A 21,573-nucleotide genomic window follows, 5' to 3' on the forward strand; every position below is an offset into this window, starting at 1 on the left:
AAAAAAAAAAAAAAAAAAGTGGATCGTGGCTCTGAACTACCTGAAGCACCCACTGTGTGTCGCCTTGTCCTCCAAACAAACAAGTGAAAGAGTCCATGGTTTTATTCTGCGGGTCATGGAATGGTCAATACATTGCATTAATATGGGCTGAATATTATACAATCAATGCACTTAAATAAAAAAGGCAATTCACAGATCATTTGCAAAATGATTTCAACATCAAACATCTCACATATTAAGAGAGTGGACTTCCATAAAGATGTACCTTGTGAACTCGTGCCATCAAAACAGCAAACTGATTTCCCAATCACTATTCTAAGCAATACAGCAGTTATCACCAGCACTCAAACTTCAATATAAAGTATTTCAAGAGTCAGGCAAATACTGTAATTCCTTGGAAATGCACAACTTTTTTTAAATTTTTTTTACACTTGTTGCTTTAAATTGATGAAAAAATAATTGTAACTCTGTGTTTTCTGCATACAGGTCGCCACTATCTATGAATACTGCTAGCTTAAATAAGGTAATCCATTCATATCAAGCATATAGCATTTCCAGGGGAAAAACTCACACACACACATCATCATATTGGTTGCCTTGGTAGGCTTAAGTACATGTGATGTGAGGTGGTTTAAACAGACTAAAGTATGATCTTGTAGTAATACCAGGAGGTATGACGTGAACTGATTTCAGGAGTTGAACCAAAAATCGAACAATTCAAGACCAAAATTGATCGGAATGGTACACTTGCTCTGCAACCTTGACGCGGCCTTAAAATGACCCGTCTTTGACACAGTTCCTGAGCCTCTCTTGCTCAGAGGGAATTTAAAGTTCATATGTGTATAATGACACTGTATCAATACCATCATTTGATACCACTGAATAATTAATTCAGCAATACTGTTTATAGTCAAATTTCACTTCTTTCGGAACATTCGGGGAAACTCTGAACACAGGAGGGGGAAAAAAAGACATTAGCAGCAAAAAACAAACTTTATAACAGCAACCCTTTTGCAGCAAGCAAAACTGAACTACATACGCTGATATGAAATGAGGGCATGTCTAATTTGGAATACACACAAAAAAAGGTTTCTGCACATCTGTTCAAATCACGCACGTCCTTAATGACTATGAAGCTGACAAATGTTCTTTCAGTAGCAGGAATGATTAATCTGGTGTAAGAAATTTTAAGCAAAAGCATAAAATAAATACAAGAGGAGAAAAATAACAGCTAGCAAGTTTAGGGTTGAGATACAATTTGAGATCTGCACTCGTGTCTCAGCCTTTCCTGGCAGAGAGCCGAACAGACGGTTCGTCATCTTTTGCACGAATGCAATGCCTGTGTTTAACTTATAATATTGCAGTGACACACATCGAGCTAACACCTTTCACTTGTTCACAGGAGGGACAGCGCCTATTTCAGAAGACAAAGTACACCTATCAAAATGACTTAGTACTAGTCCTTGCCCTGTGTAGAGAGGCACGGTGATTGAGTAAAAAAAAAAAATTATTAGCCGGGTTGGGTCACAAATCTAATACAAGGCAGCAGATAACAAAGTCAGTTGAGATTCTGTTACTCAAAACTTTTAGTGGGAATGTATCGATGTTGAGTCATCATCAAAAGAATGTTAGATTGTAAAGACTTGGGTACTTTAAACAGGGTTAAAACATCATCAATGAGGGCTGAGCAGTTGATGCATGATGCTGGAATGTGCAGAGTGTCAGGAAGCTTCCACATTTAAGAGCCTGTGGAATCAATAGGGAGTCTGTCTGTCGGGGGCACAATGAGGGACAGTACTCCTCTTGTGGAGCTGCAGCAGCAGTGCACTCTGGCAACAGTGTTACAAAAGCAGTTGCTAAATCAGTCCTCCAGATAATTGGCTAGCAAAGGTCTCTCCTTAAGTGTTCACTTGTTAACTTATCCTGGCGTCAAAGCAAGCCCAAGATTACATTTTCTTGGTGTCCGACAACTTTGTTCTGCATTTTTTTGGGCCAACTCCTCTGATCACCACCCCGCATAACACATCACACACTCACAACATATAAGTCCAGCTGTATAACCATCTCTCTTCTTTATGGATTCACGCATTGATAGGTCTCCAGCGGTCCGCTTCAATGCTGTTAATGCTGCTGGACCCATAGGGTCCGGAGGCAACATCATCCAGGTATGCTCCAACCATACGAGAGCTGCCAGGTCCAGAGCCATCAATCTGGGTGGAGGAGTAGTACAGGCCCTGGTCGGTCAGCTCCTTACGGCCAATGGTCGTAGCGACGGTTGGGGGAAGGTGGACGTCACTTTCATCCGGCTCGTCCACCTGTGACTTGTAGGAGAACAGGATCTTGGGCTCTGAGCTGTGGAAAAGAAGAAAGTTGTGAAATAAATAAAGGAAGAAACAGGGACAAATATACATGCAACTATAAAAGTGTTCTGTATATTTGATATATAGAATATATCTGATTCTTTTTACAAACCCAAAGAAGCCCTTGAGGAATGTGACATAAATCAGTGGAGCAAAGGTGGAGAAGTACAGGAAGGTGGTGACGTCCACACAGCTGGTTCAGAAAAGACAAAATAAAAGACAGGTTTCACACCACTCACATAGTCCCAGTAGAAGTTACAGGACATACGGATATTATCAGCTTCAATAGATTGAGAAAGCACAATCAACATGTTTCTTTTGTCAAAAAGAAAAACATCTGTTATGTTCTCATCCTCTTGCCTTAACTTTATAGGACCCGCCAAAACAGTGAGTCATCCCCCTTGTTGCAACTCAGCCAACAAATTCAATTACGACAAGTTTTAAAAAACAGCCACCCTATATCCAGGCCACTGTTCTGAAAGGCTTGTGCAGCATAAACCCAGTGCTTTATGGCTGTACTTGCTCTGAGGCCAAAACTCTACACAACGTATCTTTCTTCCCAACATGCTCACACAGGTCCATTTATTTAGTATAACACTCAAAAGGATTATACTGACCAAAGTCCTTCTATAATTCCAGCACATAGCAGAGCACTGCCCAGGCCTTGGACCAGGTTCAGTAAAGACAGGATGGCAGCATACACATAGAAACTCCTCTTAGCTGGACAAAGGAAGCAAAGCAAAGATTAATGGACATCCGTCAATAATATGGCATCATGCAGTGGTAAAAACACATTACTGAAAGTGCAGGCACATTCTCGTGGATACCAATACTCCATTCATTAAAATTACTTTATATCCAAAGCAATTCTCTCAACCACTTCAACCCAATTCCTGTTACTTGATGCAATTAAATCCATAACGTACATGGAAGAGATATCCTGTCCCTCACTGGAGTTTTAGGCAAGATCACAATCAAAGAGTACACCTATAAAAACAAAATAAAAACATTAGGCATCAGTTATCAAGATATGTATCACAAGTTGTATTTTATTCCTCATGCTGCTACTGCTGCGTGGTTACAGATTACTGACCAAGAAGAAGAAGCATGAGCTGGCCAACCAGAAGTGCCGCCCTCCGTGACCATAGATGTTGAAGTCCTCAGCAGACAGGTGACTGTCTGGATACAGGATCTCTAGTGTGCCCTGAAACAATGGCTCATTTATTTTAATTGCATGCAGAATGACAATTTACCAAGATTCCCTGCTGTGTGATTTTAAGTGAGGTTTTTAAACACGATTTAACCTCTTATCATCTGTCATTACCTGTGTGATGGAGTAGCCCAGAGCCAGCACAGCAGTGATAGCCAGCACACGCTTTATACTGGAATTGCTCTCCAGGTGACCTGATAAATAAATAAATAAATACATACATACATACATACATACATACATAAAGAGGCTTAACAGAAACAAAAGCTGAACAGGCATTGGGTTACATTCATGATTATAGTCAGGGCTGAAAAAAATAACTATATTTATACGTGTCATGTGAGAAGAGAGAGAAACGCATATACAGTAAATGAGAAATGAAACCAGTGGAGCAAACTAACCGAAAGCCAGTCCCAAGATTATAACGCTGAGCTCAATAGCCAGCAAGAAGAAGCGGGTGATTTCCCACAGCACCTGCAGAAACAACAAACATCATGAGTAGCCAGTGGGGCAGAGTTGACCAGCTGTAACACATACGGACTCAGAACATATGCAAAAACCTTACAGGTCTGGTCACATTCCCAAACTATATCCCACATTATATCCCACATTATATAAGCATTTGTTTTTCTTTCTTTAACAGTGCAACCATGACAGTGTGGTATGGGAGAAGTGAGATCCATTACTGTGAACTACATAGGGATCTGTCTGGTATGTGAGGAATGTCAACCATGCCTTTCCTCTCAGACATGAAAGCCCAACAAAGTCGTGCTGAAGCTCATATCAGGTCCACTGGATAGTTAATAAAGAAGGATATGGTGACTGCTGCTTCAGTTAAGTATTTATGATGCAAAGCTGCAGTCTGTCATGTGCTACCTGTAAATACAAATCCGTGACTATTTTACACTGTTGAACTCCATGAAACCCAAACTGTTTTACATCGAACTAAAAAGATCCCGACCGCTTAGAAAGTTCAATTTCACCCAGACTGTTAGTTCTACCGCACAAACAAAGGGGCCTTTTCTCTTCCAAAAAGGACAATATTCACTGTAAAGTAAACATGAACTTGATGACATGATCTTGGGAAAAGTATAGTTTGGAAATAGTTGTGAAAAGTTTTAAATACTTCCCTTCAAGCATTAAAAAAAACCTATTAATATACTAAATGCATGCTACACATGGCATTTTAGTTTTCAGATTTTTGCATCACTATATCTAGGTAAAAATCTTATTTAGGTAAAAAAAAAAAAAAGTTGTTTGAAGGTAAAAACTATAATTCCTAAACATGTACCCTTTACTATTTGTTTATTTTTTATCTCTAAATAATTACGCACTGTGTTGGAGTTGACTGGCGGTCTAATCAGTAATGTTTTTTGATCATATAAATGTTTGGTATAGTTGCATTTATACTAAAGTTAGTTTGTTATGTTTAGTTAATTATGGCAGACAACATTATTAAATTCTTGTTGTGCAGGTTCCAATACTTTTTGGTAATTTTGGTAGTGGTAGTCCTATCTGTTCACTACATTTGAATTACAGAACGAGCTCTTAATTTCAACAACTACAACCCAAATATGTTATTTATGCTTCATGTGCTTCCTTACTTTGTCTATGATGGTGGCAGCACTGGACGCACTGACAGTCATGGACACTACGGCCCTGGTGATTCCAACCGCTGCTACAACAAACACCTAAAAGATACAGTACAAAATCTGTCAGACCATATTCCACAGACTGTCTTCTGAACACAATAAAACATGTCCTGGAGTAGAATTCAGGGGGAAAGTATCGCTGATAGCCACAATGCACTGGTTAACACTAACACAAACAATATGCAGAGCTCCTTTATAGCCTTGCCAGGCATTGCAGAGCTAAAATATCCTCTTCTTTAGAGTCTTTGTTGTTAGATTACCATCACTGGAATGATGCAGTATGTTTAGGAATCAAAGACTAAACACAGAAAAAGAACAGATTACAAAACAGTAAACAAGGAAGACATTTTTCAGCGGGTCTTGCGACAAGGTCATTTGTCTTTCTTGTTAAACAAAAGAGAAAGTGAAAGGTATTAACAGGCGCATTGTCTTCTTAGACTTTTTGGAGACCCGCCAATTCAGAAATTGATTAAAATGCTTACAAGATTAACCTTAAATTATGGGCTGAAATACTTTTATTAATAGAATTCACTGTGGGGCCACAATGTCAGGCTCAAGATAATTACTTTGGATACTGTATAATGGCGTTTTCTGCAGTTTTTGTCCTACCAGCAAGTAAAAGGTGACGAAGATGGGGCTAGAGGTGAGTCGAATCTTCGCCCTGGCTGAGGGCAGCTTCCACATCAGGAACACAAAGAAGGCCACATTAGGCACCAGCAGTAAAATGTCCCAGAAGCGCACCCTAAGAAAGAGACATGAATGTGAAGGGGATAATGCAGAACTAATGGTTTTCAACTATTTAATCTACAATATTCTACCAAATACCTGGAGTCTCCAATGTCCTCATACAGTACTTGTAGACATTTGTGAGGCTTGGAGATGTTGGCTTCAGTGTCCGATTGCCACGTTGGGTATGCTGATGTGTTCTCCAGGGGTGTAGGTGAAACACTGCCATTGTACTGAGCAAACCTAACCACAGCAGTCACTGTGGCTAGCATGGTGTCGGACCCTGACAGGGAAATTATGTCTGATATTAATAGAAACTGGCAGACATTTCACTTCTTGTTTCCTCTTTTCGAGGGAGATTCAGGTCCAATTCACATGTAAAACATAACAAAACACAGATTTAACTTACGCTGCTTCAGCTAGCTTTAATTACAGCCGCTGGGTTGTTGTACCAGGTAGGAACCCGACACAGCTTTATCCACTTTTAGATAAACATTATGTAACGAGATTGGCAGTCATGTGTGGCGCTAAATGAACAGTTTCAAATGGCCAAACCAATCTTAATCCCGTTAGCATTAATGTACGCCTCGTCAACAGGAGCGCTGTCAGGATATAGAGGCTAACCTGGCTGGAGTAAACTAAATAAAAGGACATGTCTCAACTCAGACCCGCTCTTGGTGGAGTTGTTATCGGTGATAAAGTGCGGCTATTAATAACATAGTCGAACGGACTCATTCGTGTGGCCTATCATAACACTATTTAATGGCGTTATAGTTTAACTAGCTATCTTAATACTTAAAGATAGCGTGAAGGGGGATTTCTAACGCTAGCTAACGCCGCTACTTCCAGCTAGCTGCCTAGGGTCGGAAGAAGGGTTGTTTGTAAATTAAAACTATATTCTCAGAGCTTCTGTGAGACAAATACAGTAATGTTAATATACCAAACGTATCTAAGGCTTGCTATGTACCATTAAATGCCACAGTTGATAAGCCGACTGGCTCACGTAGCATCAAAACAAACGTGATACTAGTGCAAGTGCAATGACGCCGACCCAACGTAACGAGAGCTTCCACTGGTAAAAAACATCTTACCTGTTCAGTAGATTCAGATTCAACTGCTGGAAAACGCTTCAGAAGTACTTCAGCACATGCACTACACGCTGTGATCGATCAATACATTGATCACCGATACGGGACATGGCTGTACTAACGATACTTTCGTCAACAAATTTCCCCAGTGTGGTCAGCTGACTCTCACCAAACAAGTGAGCAAGTCTCGCGAGATGACCTTGGCGTTACTTAGGATTTATTTAAAGGTCCAGTTTGTAACTTTTAGGAAGATCTATTGGCAGAAATGGATTATAATATCAATGGTTAGGTTGTCAGCAGTGTACAATCAACTGAAAATAAATATTGTATTTTTGTTACCTTGAATGAGCCGTCTTTCTCTTACAGAGGGAGCGGGTCCTCTTCTACAGAGGGCATGTTAAACCGCCATGTTTCTACAGTAGCCCAGAAGGGACAAACCAAACAGTGGTCCACTAGTTTCACCTACACTTTTGGAAGATATGGGTGAGGCAAGGGGTATTCAGTTGGTTGCTACTGCAACTTCACCGTGTGTCCTACACACTGGACCTTTAAGTTAAGTCAAGTAAAATACACAGTAGGACTTAGTGACATCTCCCAAAGTGTAATAATATGAATGTGATGATACTATATTATGAGGCTTAGGGTAGAGTAATTCTGTCAGGAGTTTATTTGTCAGATGGAAATACAAAAAAATCATAAAACACAATGTTTTTCAATGTGTAATCTTTGCTTTGTTTTAACCTTTACACTATGCACTATGAATCACACTGTACATTACCATAAAGTTAATAATAATAATAATAATAATGACAACATTTATTGAGGCATCATTTTTGAGCATGGCATGTGAGCACTATGTTTCATGAACACTGAAATTAGTAATTCAGTCCCATGTATGTTTTTAAGCCTATGTAGAAGCAGTCATATATTATAACACAAAACATAAAGGAAGTGCAGTCAGAATTCCTGAACTCTTGGTTGAGGAATGAGGAAGTCAGAGTCTGTATGTCTACCAACATACAGCTCAAGACTTTACATTCTTTAAATCGTCGAAATTTCAAGTCTCAAATCAGCTTAAAAATATTATCACTTTGTACCTTCTACTATGCAGCAGCACATTTGCCAAGAGTATATAGTTAACAGAAATTGTAGTTATGTTTATGAATAAATAGTGACACGTCCTTTGGGGTGCCCTGACATCATCCTGTAGGCCAGGTGCACTGGTTCAGTCAGGTTAGCCTTAAATGTGTACACATGAGTCTTCCCGCTGACGGGGCTGATGTTGTAGAAGCTCAGCCTGTGGGTCTTGAAACTCAGTGTGATCTCCAGCCTGCGTGACACGGTGGTCTTCTTCAGCGGCACACTGTGGCTCTGCTCAAAGGCCGTCAGCAGGTTGTTGAACCACATCAGACACCAGGAGCTCCGGCTGCTTTCCAGAGCAGAGGGCAACCCGCTACGTGCTAGCTTCCCACTGTAGCACACACCAATGATCCAGGGAGAACCTTCCAGCTCCACCTCCCAGCAGTGATCACCTTCGTAGAAGCTCTGGGTGCTGAGGACCTGGAAGAAGTTGGTGAACCTCTGAGGACAGGATGGGTAGGGCTGTTTGGCAGCGCTGAAAGTCACTGTCTTCAAGTCTTCTGAGAGGACGAGGTTTGGGTGGGCAGTTTCTGGGTCAAAGGTCACCTCTGAAGGGTTGAGGATGTTTCGAAGGGAGCGCTGAATCTCTCCAAATCTTTCCCTCAGCTCGGAATTCATTTTTTCCAGCTCGGGACAGGCTTCTGCAGCATTGACTTTTGATTCAATGCGGTCTTCCTCTTCTCCCACAGGCGTGGCCATTAACTCCACGATGCGTGGCTGTAGAGTCTGAAGCTCGTCACTAAATTCAGTCGCATCCTCTTCGGTCAGGAGGGACTCCGCTGTGAGCATAGCGTGTCTCAGCTGCTTGGTCAGCTCAGAAGCTTGACCGACTCGGCTGCCCACAGCGGCCTCACCTGGGCCTAGCTGTTCTTCAATAATCTGCATCACCTGTACGCTGTAGCTCTGCGACAAATCTTTTATCTGCCCTAAAAGTTTGGATGCTTTCTCTCTCAGCTGACCATTTGCGGTGGTCACCTCTAACTCGCGTTCCTTCTCTTTCCTCAGCACACTCTCTGCCATCTCCAGCTTGAGGCTCAACTCTGTGACTTGAGATGCCAGCCTGAATTTGGGTTCATCCATTTCTGTCTTGGCTTTGCCACTGCCTGTGGATCCAGAACCAACCTGAAAGCCATCCTTACCCTTACAGTCTAAGCTTTCTTCCCGGCCCCCTCCTGCTGTTGCTGTGTCCTGGTGATACTTTGTATTTGATTCTTCTGTAACAGGCCTATCATCACTCTTGATTGTTACATGGCTGATATCAGAAGGGTTTGTAGTTGAGTTGATTTCCCCAGCAGTGGCTTTGTAGCTCTCTATGATGCTGCACATTTTAAAGCTTCTCACAAGGGCTTTGGTTCCCTGGTAGTCTGCCTGGCACTCTGGGCAGCTGTGTTGGTCAAGGCCTTCTCCCATGGTTTGCAGGCAGGTTAAGCAGTAGATGTGACCACAGGGGAGAGAAACGGGATCAGAGAAGAGCTCCAAGCAGATGGGGCAAGTCAGCTCCAAAGCCAGAGCTCCTGGATGAGGCTTTTCAGAAAGGTTTGCTTCAGTCGCACTCATGGTGGCAGATGCTGGAAAAACAGACAACTCAGGGTATGACTTCAGATATATCTATGGTTTATAATACGTGCACTGCATTACATCCAGACTTCAGCTGGCCTCATCAACAAGGCCTGAATCCCCACTGACTGCTCAGTCACTACATGTTAGTTAGCAGGGCAAAGTCTACACTACATTAACGCACACCATTTGGATTACTATCTACTTCTATATGATCATACTGTGACCTTTTGCACATGTATCATGTAAATGTACGTATTTTGTTACATATTTTCGTACTTTATTGTCAGTTCTTTATTTATGTTTCTTAACTTTCAGTTATATTTCTTTATATTCTTCTTACTGTGTTAATTGTTATGCACCAACACACCGGGACAAAAACTTACTCAGCAAAAAACCTGATTCTGATTTAAACTTGGCTGACATATTTGACTGTGTAAATTATCCAATAAGTGTATAAAAAAATATTCTTTATTCTTTATATTCTCTAACTTCTGAACGTGAATGTTAACTAATCCAGATGGCAGCATGTCCACATTCCCACAGGAAATATTGCCTACATTAACCTGAATGCAGGCACGTTGCGCATCTTTCCTGCAGGTGTAGGAGAAAGTTACCTACACCAACAGGAGCGACTCAGTGCGGCACAAGCAAACCAAACACTGTATGCGTGCAACTAGATTCCAAATCACTGGCCACAATGTGCAAAAGCTAGGTTTCATCAAATGTAATCTATTATAAGTACGAAGAGCTACAGGAAGAAGTGTCTAATAAACATGAAAAGTGACAAACAAGGTCCAACAGTCAACAATGTAGGTCATATTGTTTCTGCGTTGTCAGTCTCTTAAGTTTCGATTTCCTGCGAGCAGCAGAATCTCCATGTGGCCAAATTCACTAAAGTTTCGCTTTCTTCCGTTTAATCAATCTCATTCACACTGTTAGTGTGATTCTACTGCACAGAATACGTTTGATATTAATTAATTTGACTTTACTTCCTTAAAAAATAATTAGGCCTACGTTACTATTCGTTCGCGCATCAGTTAATGCGCAGCAGCAGAAGACGCCTCATTCTGTACAAACAGCTAAATACAGAGTATCAGTCTATCCTTTAAAGACAAAAACCAAAAACAAAGACTCACCTATTACAGGAGTGCTGTCTCGCGTTGAGTCTTCCTGTTCCAGGTAGAGTCAATAAAACGCACTGACGCACAGATCAGCGCTGTAGACGCGTTTCACAAACACCAACACCTCCATGTGTCCCAGCCATTGACAGAGCAACAACATCAGCCTGACTCCATGTTTCTGTTTGCCAAACCCTTACCCACTCTGCCCCCACCATCTAATATGGTAAATGTCATCAGGCCCTCAGAATTGGTATATTAGCATATAAAAAGAATTTATCTAAATATGTAATCTTTTATTGCACACATATGTAATTTGTAAAAAAAAAAAAAGAAAAAAAAAAAGTATATTACATGTAAATATAGATGGAACAATGAATAACTTCACATTCAAACTGGAGGAAAAAGAAAACAGACAAAGTTGTATTTTATACTTATTTAATATTTAATATTTAATATTTCTATACATTTAGTTTAAAAGGTAAGGCAAAATCCTCAGCTCCAGTGCTTCTCCACACAGTTAGAGGATGACAGATATGCAAAAATAATAAATATAAGTGTCTTTATAGTACAAAGGCACAGTGCCAGGCTACTGGAACTTCCCTTCCAAGGTCTGTTTACAAGTCTCCGCAATAAAAGTCATTGTCAGTCTGAGCCATCTCTGCATTCATGTAGTGTACAAATATTTCTAAACTTGGTAGTGTCGTACCTGAAAGGAAGTGAAATGTGCATGTTGTAGTTCTACAATGATCATATGCACAGATCAACTTGGAATTACAAAAAATAATGCTACTGTCCCTTACAACAACTCCTCCTCCACCGTATTCATCTGCAGGCTTGACAGTTACCACACCTTTTGCTTCCCACACAGAGCTACAAATAGTTATGACTCAGGTGAGTCAAACGTAATTAATAAACACCTTTGTGCTTGTCTAACAGAATAACGCTCAGAGCGACCCCCTCATACTTATTAGGGTCAAACAGACTCTAGAGTAATCCAAAGCATTTTAAATACATTCTCACACCATATTTGGTCGCTTGGTACATGTAGCTATAAAAACCCTCCCCACAATGCTCGGGTCCAATGACATTCCCTGTTGCAAACAACACACAGGCACACTCTTAACTGAATGGAGGAGAAAAGGCTTGTTTTGTAGCTTTGTGTCTAGGTCTGTTCAAGGTTGGGGGGGGGACATTTCCAGATCACTCAGAAAACAGGTCATTGTAGTTACAGTTTTGGCATGTGCAGGGTTTAAGCTAATACAGCTCAATTTCTATCCAAATGTGTTTTTGGTAAGTGTTTAGAGCTGACATGTGTGACAGTGTTAAGAGTTATCATACTGATACACTGTTTAAATTCATATTTTGGAATGACTATGATACTGGTACACACTAACAAAAAACTGAAACAGTCCAAAGGCATATCTGCTCAGTTGTGTCGGGATTTCAACATGTGCAAACAGCCACAGTCAGTGTAAAAGCACTGATACTGTGTTCTGCATAACGTTTTATAAGCTTATTTTTTAAATGTAGAGTCCATGCATTCATTTGTCTCCGTCTTTGTAAGACGGGACAGTTGCCTTTTTCTTTTCCAGCTTGTTCAATGTCTTATAAATAGGCACTACAGTTGGCAGGTCTATCAAAGGCAATATTGAGGCATGCTGGGATAAATCCATTGAAAAGGGAGAAAAGAAACCACAGTATATGTTCTTATGTATGTTTTTGCCTTAAAGTGTGTGTGTCTTTTGGTAAATGTGGGTATGTGTGTCTACAATAGTTCATCCAGGTCCAGTTCTGGCAGAGGTTCCTTCCAGTAAGAAAAACTGCTGTACTCAGGGCAGTCCAAAGCAGAGGAGGTGCTTCCCTCGACAGAGAGCACAGGGAAGAAATGTTCCACCAACCCACTGAGGTGGCTGTACCTGCAAACACACACACACACACACGACTGACTCACAATTCTGTTAATAAACACAGGAACATATGTCTGATGATGTCTGTCACATCTGATGATGTGTATCATCTTTATGCAACTGGATTATCTGTAATTATTTTGATGGCACAGGTTTATGTTTGGAGCAAAATCAGCAGTCCCAGTAAAAGGCCCTGATGTCTGCCACTTTTTGATTCCACTAAGAATCACCAGTCAGAATTTTTCAAAGCATTAAAAAGGTCGAAAATGTATTTATATCTGTGTTCTGTTGCACACTTACGAGGACTTGTTGCCTTTAGTCTTCTCTTGGATGAGCTCTCCTTTAGGGTTGACAGTAAATAACCTGGTATCAGGAACACCAACCTGCTTGTAGGCATACGCATCCTGCAGAGCCAATGGCATCAAACCATTAAGGTTACACAGACTAGTTTCCATGCCAACTTTGCAGTATCTATGTACACTAAAAAGATTGTTTGGCTGTTACAGCACTAGTCCATCGATCAATCATTAAGCCAGTGTTTACTTTATCCACAGACAAACCACATCACTCACACTTCATGTCTACCTGCTGGAGTATATTACATTAAAATATTGGTAGGTAGAAACATTTAAAAACACATGGGTGTGTTCTTCGCTTTAATACAGACCACAATCTCTAGTGGTTATGTACATCCCCAGTGGCTAAAGTCACATCACACAACCTTTAAAATAGACTGCAGCAGCATAGAAAGACCCAGTCTGCAGCATTGCTTACGTTAGTCCTGTTGCCGAAGGCAGCGTAGAAGGGCCTTCTCTGTGGGTTGAACAAGTCCCTGATGTCACTGAGACAGGCGATTTTAAAGACCTCCGGCTTCTTCTCAATAACTTCTCTGCACAGGTCAGGACACAGAGTTCATAGTCAAAATGGGTATCTGTGGTGTTTGTCTCCTTGCTTACATTCCTATATTTCACACAGTGCAGTAGCTACTAGTATTACTGTTTATTGGATACCGCTTTCTCTACATTACATTGATTTTCAAACTTGAACAATTGCTCACAGATATATCCTACATTCTGTTAATTCGATTAATCAACGCAGTGTTATAGTAGGACACTGTCTGTAGTTGAGTGGTAGTATTTGTTACCTGTGTAGTGCTGAAAAGAGGCTGCTGGGAGCCAGCAGTACAGGGCCTTTAGGTAGGACAGTGCCTTTGTCATTGACCCACTGAAGGTAGTCCTTAGTGATGGCAGCCATACCTATGGCCCGCGCTGAACAATACAGGAACTTGTAACCATTTCTGTAAGGAAAGGAGCAACCATATTAACATTTTAGTTAATATAAAAAAAGAAAAGAAAAATGTGGAGTTTTCCACTTCTGAAAAGCATTAAGGATCCTGAATACTGTCATCAGTACTTTCAACAACACATCCTGTTACTCCAGATGTGTGTCTTAAAAGATTAGCACTTTCAACAGAATTCAATCTTTTTTCAATTTCCTTAACAGCTGAATTCTGTTTTAAAAGCACAACATGAGACGTGAAAATAGGGACGAACATCTGGCAAAGCAGATTAAATAGTCAACGGAAACTTGAATGACTTTTTTTTTTTCTGTTTGCTTGTTATGGTGTGAAAAGTGGATCTGAAAGTTCAGTGAAAGAAACTAAAAAAAGGAAAAACACTTTTTTTGCTCTTTGATAGCTGATAATATTTTTCTAAAAAGTAATTTCACATACTGGTGTATTTTGTGGTAGAGTTTGGCAATGCCTTTGTGTGTCCAGTCTTTTCCAAACTGAGGTAGAATATGACCCAGAGCATCAGACCTGCAGGAGACAGACAGTAAAGACTACTTATAATACTGTGAGACGGTGAGTTCACACAATGTTCTACGGTGTATCTTTCACAGTAATCAGGAACTCTGTATGAACTGTTTCTCTATACACCACAGTGTGCAAGGAAACGCAGTTGTTTTTACTTAGTGATGGTGCCGTCTATGTCTGAAATGATGACGCGGTCGTTCCAGTTCCACAGGTAGATAGCGGCCTCACAGCGACAGGTGCCTTGGTATTGTGTGGTCACACTGAACACCACCTTGTTGGCTCCTTCACGCAGGTTTAAGCACTCCTGGTTATGAGGAAGGTGAGAGTTAGCTGAAGTCACTAAAACCACAAGGAAACATCCGCTAAATACTCAGATACTTAAATACTTAGTTAGAGAGCAGAGTAAAATCTTTCATGTGGGTGTTGAATGTGTATGTGTGTGTGGCTCTTACAATCTGTTCAGAGGTCAGGCGTAGTGATTTGCGGTAGATCTGGTTGATGCACTGCGTGGTGTTAAGGGTTTCTGTTGATAGGCTGGGAGCAATGGTGGCTTTTCGGCCGAGGCCCGCTGCCTCATCGCTGTCGATGTCATCCAATGTGGCTCTGGAGAAACAACGCACCGCCAATTACCACTTATTGTTTGAATTATGCTCCTTTGTCACACTGTATGTATTTATTGCTGATGAGCAAATAAAATGATTTAGTGATTTATGCATGAAAATAAGAAAACCTTCCACTTGGTGATCCGTAACATTCATACCCAACATATGTTAAGCTTTAATTTTAGCAAATGCTGACATTGTCAAGTGTCTTTTAAGAATATTTTTTGAGTGGGCGCCCGGTTAGCTCAGTCGGTAGAGCCACCTTTCCTGCCTCTCTACAACTGTCTCTATCAATAAAGCCAAAAAAAAAGAATATTTATTGAGTAAATGTACTGTATGGACAACGGTTTGGCACACTCTGGTGGCACAAAGGTAAACTACACAATGACATTTGAATTGATACACAAAAATATGTCTTTAAATAAAAAACTAAAAAACATAATAATAATTCCCAGCCAATTTATCAGGTCTTGTGTTATGGTAATCTAAAGATGACATGTACCTCCTCAAAAATACAAGTCTAACAGCTGTGGATCAGCAAGACTACATTCAAAAGGAAACAGCAAAAGTTTTTAGATCATTTCTTTTTGAGGTGACTTACTGTACTGTGGAAGAAACACCAGCCAGTGGCTCCTCTTGCTCATCTTTTGAGTTCTTTTGCTGAAATACAAGAATTATGTGATCAGATTGGATTACAGTCCAATCTACAACAATGTCAAGTGGCAATAGTGCTTTTACTAACAGACAGCGACAAATAAGGCCACAGCCATAAAACCCTGTTAAAAACAATGCATTGATTATTGCATGTAATGATTGCAATTCCAGACATATTATTATTACTATTTATTTTCTTGCTGGCACACCATCACAACTCAGAATAACCACTAAAAGGAATTCCTAAAAATGTACCTGGTTACTGTCCATGTCTCTTCTCCTCCAGGAGAACCACCAGCGTCCAGACTTTTTGGGCATCTTGTCTTTGACCAGTCGCTCTACTGTACTCTATATGACAAACACAAATACACACACACACACACAAAAAGAAGACAGTTATATTAATCCTGTCATCATACTCACTAGCGAACTAAGATCTTATCTGTCTAATGCCAAACTCTGATCAGCTTGATGAATGTTTGGACTGGACACTAAGAAAGCCTAATTAATTAACATTACTGAGGTCTAGTAGAGAAACAATAAAATACCTTGGGCAGATTTTTTTGGAAAGTTGTCATTGACAAGACCATTGGAGCAGCCACTGCCCAGTTATAATAGCTGTGAAAGATGAAAGCCAGATGATTACCAGTCATAAACTTGTTTAAGAGCATCCTCTTAAATAAATATATAAACAGTCAAATAACAAAAGTTTTGTGATAGGAACTGTATAGGTAAATCAATGAATATCTAATTCCTGGACTTACTTGGAGTTGATGCAGATCACAAGGCTTGGATCCTCAATTATTCCTGGATTGTTGGCAAAATCCTGGTACGTCACAATGTGCTCCATAAACTTTTCTGGATTAACAGCAAAAACAACATGACACCTGAGAACCTGCCCATTCCTTCATGTACTCGCACATCCTGCATACAGAACAGCGGCACAGATTCATTCTCACGTACCTTTAGTAATTTGGCTGGTGTCGCCCTCTTGTCCGCAGAGGGACATGCTGACATCCATGTTGTAGGAGGTGGAATCTGACAGGTACTCCGTACCGCTGTCCATGGCCCCGCTGCCCACTGACTGAGGAGACTGGCTCCCTGAGCAGGAGCCCTGCTCCGCCCCTTGCTGAGACGCTCCCTCTGTCTCACTGCAGGGACAACAGACACTTAATTCTTCCCCAATAGAGACACTTTGCAGACAGCATTATTATTATTGGGTTATGGAGTTTTTTTTGACAGTGGAAATTTCAATAAATTTGTGTCTGTGTTTAAAACATATACACAGATTTTTGTTTGTAATTTTGATGATGAAAGATGAAAATTTCATATACAATTAAAAATGAACCACTCATACTGTATTTAGTGAAGAATGTCAGTTATGTGTCTTTTTACCTCTTGGGGAAGTACAGTGCAGCCACCTCAGGGTCCAATGTAGTCAGATCATCCAAGTAAATACCTGTTGGTCCTAGATGTTGATTACGTTTACCTGCAACAAAATGACATGAACTCAACTGGTGAACAATTAGTTTAAGTTTGAAATGAGACTTCAAACAAACCTAAAGACACAAAAAAATAGAATAAATGAGAGAGCTCAGAAAAACACTTCACCTTTCTTCTTGTCCTGTTGCTCCACTTTAGAGGATGCCTCGGAAGAGTTTGCTAATCCCTCTGCAGCAGTCCAGCTGCTCCCAGCATCTGTCCCTTCAGCTTTGGGTGCAGCTTTGTTGTTCAGTGAGCCTCCTGCTGACCCTTCAGCCCCTCCTGGTCCTCCCTCCTGCTCCCCTCCCTCAGCACAGGGATCTATCCCACTGTCCCCCTCGCTCACAGGGGCACTACTGGTGGAACCCTGTTCACTTTGCTCCAATAAGGCACCCGGCTGTTGTGGACTTGATAACTCCGTACTACTTGGACTTGTTGCTGTGACTGAGCAGTCTTCGCTCTCTTTGATGAGTTGTTTTTGTGCGTTGTTCGGTTCGGTCACACTGACTGTGCTATTATGGCTCCCGGGGATAGTTATGTCAGTCACAGTGCAAATATTTTTAACACTGGTTGCGCTTTCTTTGCTACCAAGAGATTCTGTGCCATTAATTAGTTTAGCTGAAGAAGAAGACAAATCTCTGTTCTCCTCTTCCCCTAATGTGGATTCAAGTGCCTGTGTCGAGTCCACGTTACTCTTGGACAGGTCATTGGGGGTGGAATGGGCAATGTGAGAGTCTTGCTCCTTGGATAAAGGGGTGGTTTGCATAGTGTGGCTACCTAGGTCTAGGGAGCGAGTCCTGGGTTGTGGCCTAACCACTGTTACACTGCCCACTCTGCCACAGCTGATCACAGGCTCGTAGCCCATGTCAAAGGAGTCCTGTCTCTCAATGGTGCGGAAATGAGAACTGCCGGAAGGGGAGATGCGCTGCAAGTCCACTGGCATCCTCTCCGATTGACACAGCTGGGAGGGGAAGGGCAGAGAGAGCAATTTGAGACAGTGTGTCAGCATGACAGTCTCAAATTTACAGCATTACAACAGCACGGGCAGGCAGTAAAAGCCTTTACATCTGTGTGTGTCTGTGTGTGAGTGTTGACGAACCATGGGAAAACCTCCCCAGTTCCACTGCATCTGAGGCCCAGAGGACTCTTGTGTTTTAACCAGAAGCTCAGAGTCGCTCTTAGGAGAGGACGACCGGCTGAGGAACACACTGCTTGAACAAATAAAGATAAAAGAGAGAGATACAGAGATATATTGTAAGGACAGGGGCCACTGAATAAATCAGTATGACGTTATCTTTGTCAGGTGACACTGACTCAGTGCGGCTGCTCAATACAAAGAAATAAATAAATCAATTAATTTATCTTAAAGATTAAACTTCTTCACCTTTCTGAGGGTGACTGCTCTCCATCCGAGTGTGGATGAGTGTCTCTGGTCTGTGTGGCCCCCAGTTCCTCATTTGGCTCCTCAGACATCGAGTAGTACACTGATTTACTTTAACACACACACACACGAAGATAGTTTTAACTACTTGTTGAAGAAACATTAAACCACAAGACTCCCTGTACAAAGGTCGCTCGTATTGACGACACCACTGAGAATCAACATCACAGTTTGAAGCTCTATGCAGTTTCTGCTGCTCTCTGCTCACTGTTTTATTCCAACAGCAGCTTTGCTACACACAGAATTTAATAGTGATGAAAACGCTGAAAAATAATATGCCACATTTACAAAAATGAACCAAAATCAGCAATAATAAAACCTATTTCAGGTGTGCTGCTTTAAATGTATGCTATGGGCATTTGTGAAATCAGTCCAGGTTGGCAATAGATAAAACGACAATGTAGCAGAATAATAAGTTCACTAATTACTGCTGTGAATTACAAGCATAAGTCCTTAACAAACGAGATGTGACAACCACTGCAGAAAGAATGGACGGATGATGTTTTGGTGTTAACAGGTGACTTTGGCCTGAATGCATCAGTCGTAGCTGATAGTGACAGTAGATGTCATGGAATGGCATGGAACATATTAGATATGATTTACCATTTAGCTGAAGCTAGCTGGAGGCCCCTAAAAGCAGGCTAATCAGATATCTCACTAACCATCTTCTTCCAAAGTGTAGTTTGAGTGGCTCTTGAATAAATGAATGAAGCTATGTCCCAAAAAGCTTTCACCTAAAAAAACACAACACACACTATTTTATCTGTTTTAATCACTGACCTGACTTGCAATGGTGTGCTAGGCTGCTCTTTATCAGGACTCTCCTGCCCCACCGGATCAATTTCTCTTTCCCACTCCTTCTCTCTTTCTCTCTCATCCGATGAAGAGCTGGCCTCTTCTCTCAGGTGAGTATCAGAACGGATCCGTTTGCGACGGCGTTTCTTCCTGCGGATGCCTGACCCAGAAGTGAAGGATCCCTCAGTGGTCTCCTCGATCTCCTCGGGGAGCTCAAGAGGAATTGGGGAGGTGCACAGATGGGCTGGGACCTGAGACTAAAGGGGATTAAAAGAGTAGAGTAAGAGTACGATAGCAGACCAAACTGTTGCAATGTTACCAAAGAATTGAGAAAAGGGACAATATGATGAGCTTAAAAAGGTCCAGTGTGTAACATCTAAATCCCACACAATGGATGTTTAAAGCAATGGTCATCAAATGTTAGTCATCTTACCTCCGTGTTTTCATTTTCCTCCACAAAAAAAGCTTCTCCATTGTCACCCAGCTTCATATGCAGGTCAACTGATTCTCCGTTTATCTCAATGTCCACCTAAAATCACAGTGAGGCATGCAAGTGTCTAAGAATGACCAAAAGCTGCGAGAGAAATTAGAATTGCAGTTCAAATAATTAAATGAGACAAAAAAAAAAAAAATCACTGACGATTTTCTCCTTGGAGCGTAGTACACCCAGCTTTCCGAACCGGACGTGAAAGGGGGAACATTGGAACGATCCATCAGGCTGACGCACAACAATGACATCGATCCCTCCGGTAAGGGTGGCGGGGTTAAGGCCACGGTACAGCTCCTTCACCGTCACGAACACCGTCTCCGCCAACTGGCCCACAATATTCATTGTCTGGGACTGGAAACAAAAAAACAACAAAAACAAGAAGTGAGAACGGTGAGGCCAAGTGGAATGACACGGGGACAAAAAGTGTCTGCACTCAGTGTTTTCTGTTGTCTGTGGTTTGATCCTTTATCCTTTTTTTTCCACAGTGTCAGCAGCAATCGATAGCAATTTCAGCTTTAGAGTTAATATAAAAGCTGCAATTATATAATAAGAATTTCTCATATCAATGTCATCCACTGAAACAAACTAAAAAGCACATAACATTCAAGATTTTCAAGCGTGTTCAGCGTGTGCTATATTTTTCTGTTAAAATGCTTAACGTAGCACAGTTGTGCGTCAGCAAACAGAGCTCCTGCTTTATATAACCCACTGTAATGCTTACCAAAGAAAAGAATCACATATCACAAGAGGCGAAGTACCGTAAACTTTTCCACTAAGATTAGAAGGGTGCTCCTTGATCATGAGTCATGACTAATGGGCTAAAGGTCAACAGTTGGGAGGGAAGAAGTGATCTATTAAATACATGTATCTAGAGGTATGTCACTTTAAGCCAACGACGAGACGAAAGAGAACACAAATTCTAGCAAATGTTCAAAATTTAGCTCAATATAATAATAAAAGGGTAAATGTCGTCATTCCCATTATGTATCCTTTTCTCCTCAGCGGACCAGAATATGTCCAACAAGTAGCTTTAGTAAGTCAAAAAGAAACTTCACCAAAGGCTACTGACAACACACTTGGCCTAGTTTGAACCTGCATCAACATTCCAGGAGTGTCAAAGTAGCATCTGTGTGGGAGACAAACGTTATCTCAACTGGGCTTACGAGCCCCTGTCATCATATCTAGACAGTGCTTCTTAAAGGAAATACTATTGTTGCCTATCATTACCTTGTAATACCATTTTAAATTTCTATTTAAATTAAGCTTAAGTGTATATTTTCATTCTACACAAACTAGAGGCCAGAGAAGGTTACTTTCACTGTACTTCTGAGAATTTCCAAGTTTAGGCTTAAAAAAAGATAATAAAAACACATCATGCTAGAGGAATCAATACCTGTTCGACAATAAATTCTGTCTTTGAGGAGCCTAAGTAACCAAATTGATCTCAAGAGACGAGGAGAGTCAGGATGTCAGACTCAACTGCGCTTCAGAACTTCCAACATGGCCTCAACAACCCAATTTAGATAATG

At 41.0% G+C, this 21,573-nt stretch overlaps 3 protein-coding genes across 4 annotated transcripts; all 3 read right to left on the bottom strand.

Annotated features, from left to right (window-relative positions):
* Window positions 1-87: 87 nt before the first annotated feature.
* On the bottom strand, window positions 88-7,224 carry tpra1 (transmembrane protein, adipocyte asscociated 1). Its single transcript, XM_035662051.1, has 11 exons — window positions 7,040-7,224; window positions 6,048-6,231; window positions 5,832-5,964; window positions 5,175-5,261; window positions 3,972-4,044; window positions 3,685-3,764; window positions 3,454-3,564; window positions 3,287-3,347; window positions 2,978-3,080; window positions 2,473-2,553; window positions 88-2,352 (listed from the first exon to the last, which is right to left on the bottom strand). The coding sequence occupies exons 2-11, from the start codon at window positions 6,218-6,220 to the stop codon at window positions 2,082-2,084; spliced, it is 1,173 nt and encodes a 390-aa protein (XP_035517944.1). The 5' UTR covers window positions 6,221-6,231; window positions 7,040-7,224; the 3' UTR covers window positions 88-2,081.
* Window positions 7,225-7,681: 457 nt separating this feature from the next.
* Window positions 7,682-11,032, bottom strand: trim107 (tripartite motif containing 107). Its single transcript, XM_035661125.1, has 2 exons — window positions 10,873-11,032; window positions 7,682-9,744 (listed from the first exon to the last, which is right to left on the bottom strand). Exon 2 carries the CDS (start codon window positions 9,731-9,733, stop codon window positions 8,195-8,197), a length of 1,539 nt encoding a protein of 512 aa, XP_035517018.1. The 5' UTR covers window positions 9,734-9,744; window positions 10,873-11,032; the 3' UTR covers window positions 7,682-8,194.
* A 1,015-nt stretch (window positions 11,033-12,047) lies between these two features.
* zgc:123305 (uncharacterized protein LOC641489 homolog) lies at window positions 12,048-20,778 on the bottom strand. Of its 2 annotated transcripts, none has more exons than XM_035661303.1 (19): window positions 20,195-20,778; window positions 19,988-20,083; window positions 19,540-19,811; window positions 18,703-18,810; window positions 18,418-18,529; window positions 17,448-18,279; window positions 17,232-17,325; window positions 16,800-16,987; window positions 16,601-16,694; window positions 16,385-16,454; window positions 16,092-16,184; window positions 15,784-15,842; window positions 15,033-15,183; window positions 14,736-14,884; window positions 14,497-14,583; window positions 13,909-14,061; window positions 13,539-13,653; window positions 13,065-13,168; window positions 12,048-12,773 (listed from the first exon to the last, which is right to left on the bottom strand). In XM_035661303.1, exons 1-19 carry the CDS (start codon window positions 20,384-20,386, stop codon window positions 12,623-12,625), a joined length of 3,120 nt encoding a protein of 1,039 aa, XP_035517196.1. In that variant the 5' UTR covers window positions 20,387-20,778; the 3' UTR covers window positions 12,048-12,622. The 2 variants fall into 2 exon arrangements, with proteins under 2 accessions (XP_035517196.1, XP_035517197.1); XM_035661304.1 differs by having other exon boundaries at window positions 18,418-18,526; window positions 20,195-20,777.
* Window positions 20,779-21,573: the final 795 nt, after the last annotated feature.

Source organism: Morone saxatilis, unplaced genomic scaffold (genome assembly GCF_004916995.1).
Source record: "Morone saxatilis isolate NCDOM2014 unplaced genomic scaffold, NCSU_SB_2.0 Contig18, whole genome shotgun sequence".
NCBI classification, from domain to species: Eukaryota; Metazoa; Chordata; class Actinopteri; family Moronidae; genus Morone; species Morone saxatilis.

Coding starts and splice junctions, on each gene's coding strand:
- tpra1 (XM_035662051.1), bottom strand. CDS start 6,220: ATGCTAGCCACAGTGACTGCTGTGGTTAGGTTTGCTCAGTACAATGGC. Junction 5,965..6,047: donor GAGGACATTGGAGACTCCAG/GTATTTGGTAGA, acceptor TCTCTTTCTTAG/GGTGCGCTTCTGGGACATTT. Junction 4,045..5,174: donor CTGCCACCATCATAGACAAA/GTAAGGAAGCAC, acceptor TTGTTTCTGCAG/GTGCTGTGGGAAATCACCCG.
- trim107 (XM_035661125.1), bottom strand. CDS start 9,733: ATGAGTGCGACTGAAGCAAACCTTTCTGAAAAGCCTCATCCAGGAGCT.
- zgc:123305 (XM_035661303.1), bottom strand. CDS start 20,386: ATGAATATTGTGGGCCAGTTGGCGGAGACGGTGTTCGTGACGGTGAAG. Junction 18,530..18,702: donor GAGCAGTCACCCTCAGAAAG/GTGAAGAAGTTT, acceptor TATTTGTTCAAG/CAGTGTGTTCCTCAGCCGGT. Junction 16,695..16,799: donor CACCAGCCAAATTACTAAAG/GTACGTGAGAAT, acceptor CTGTTAATCCAG/AAAAGTTTATGGAGCACATT.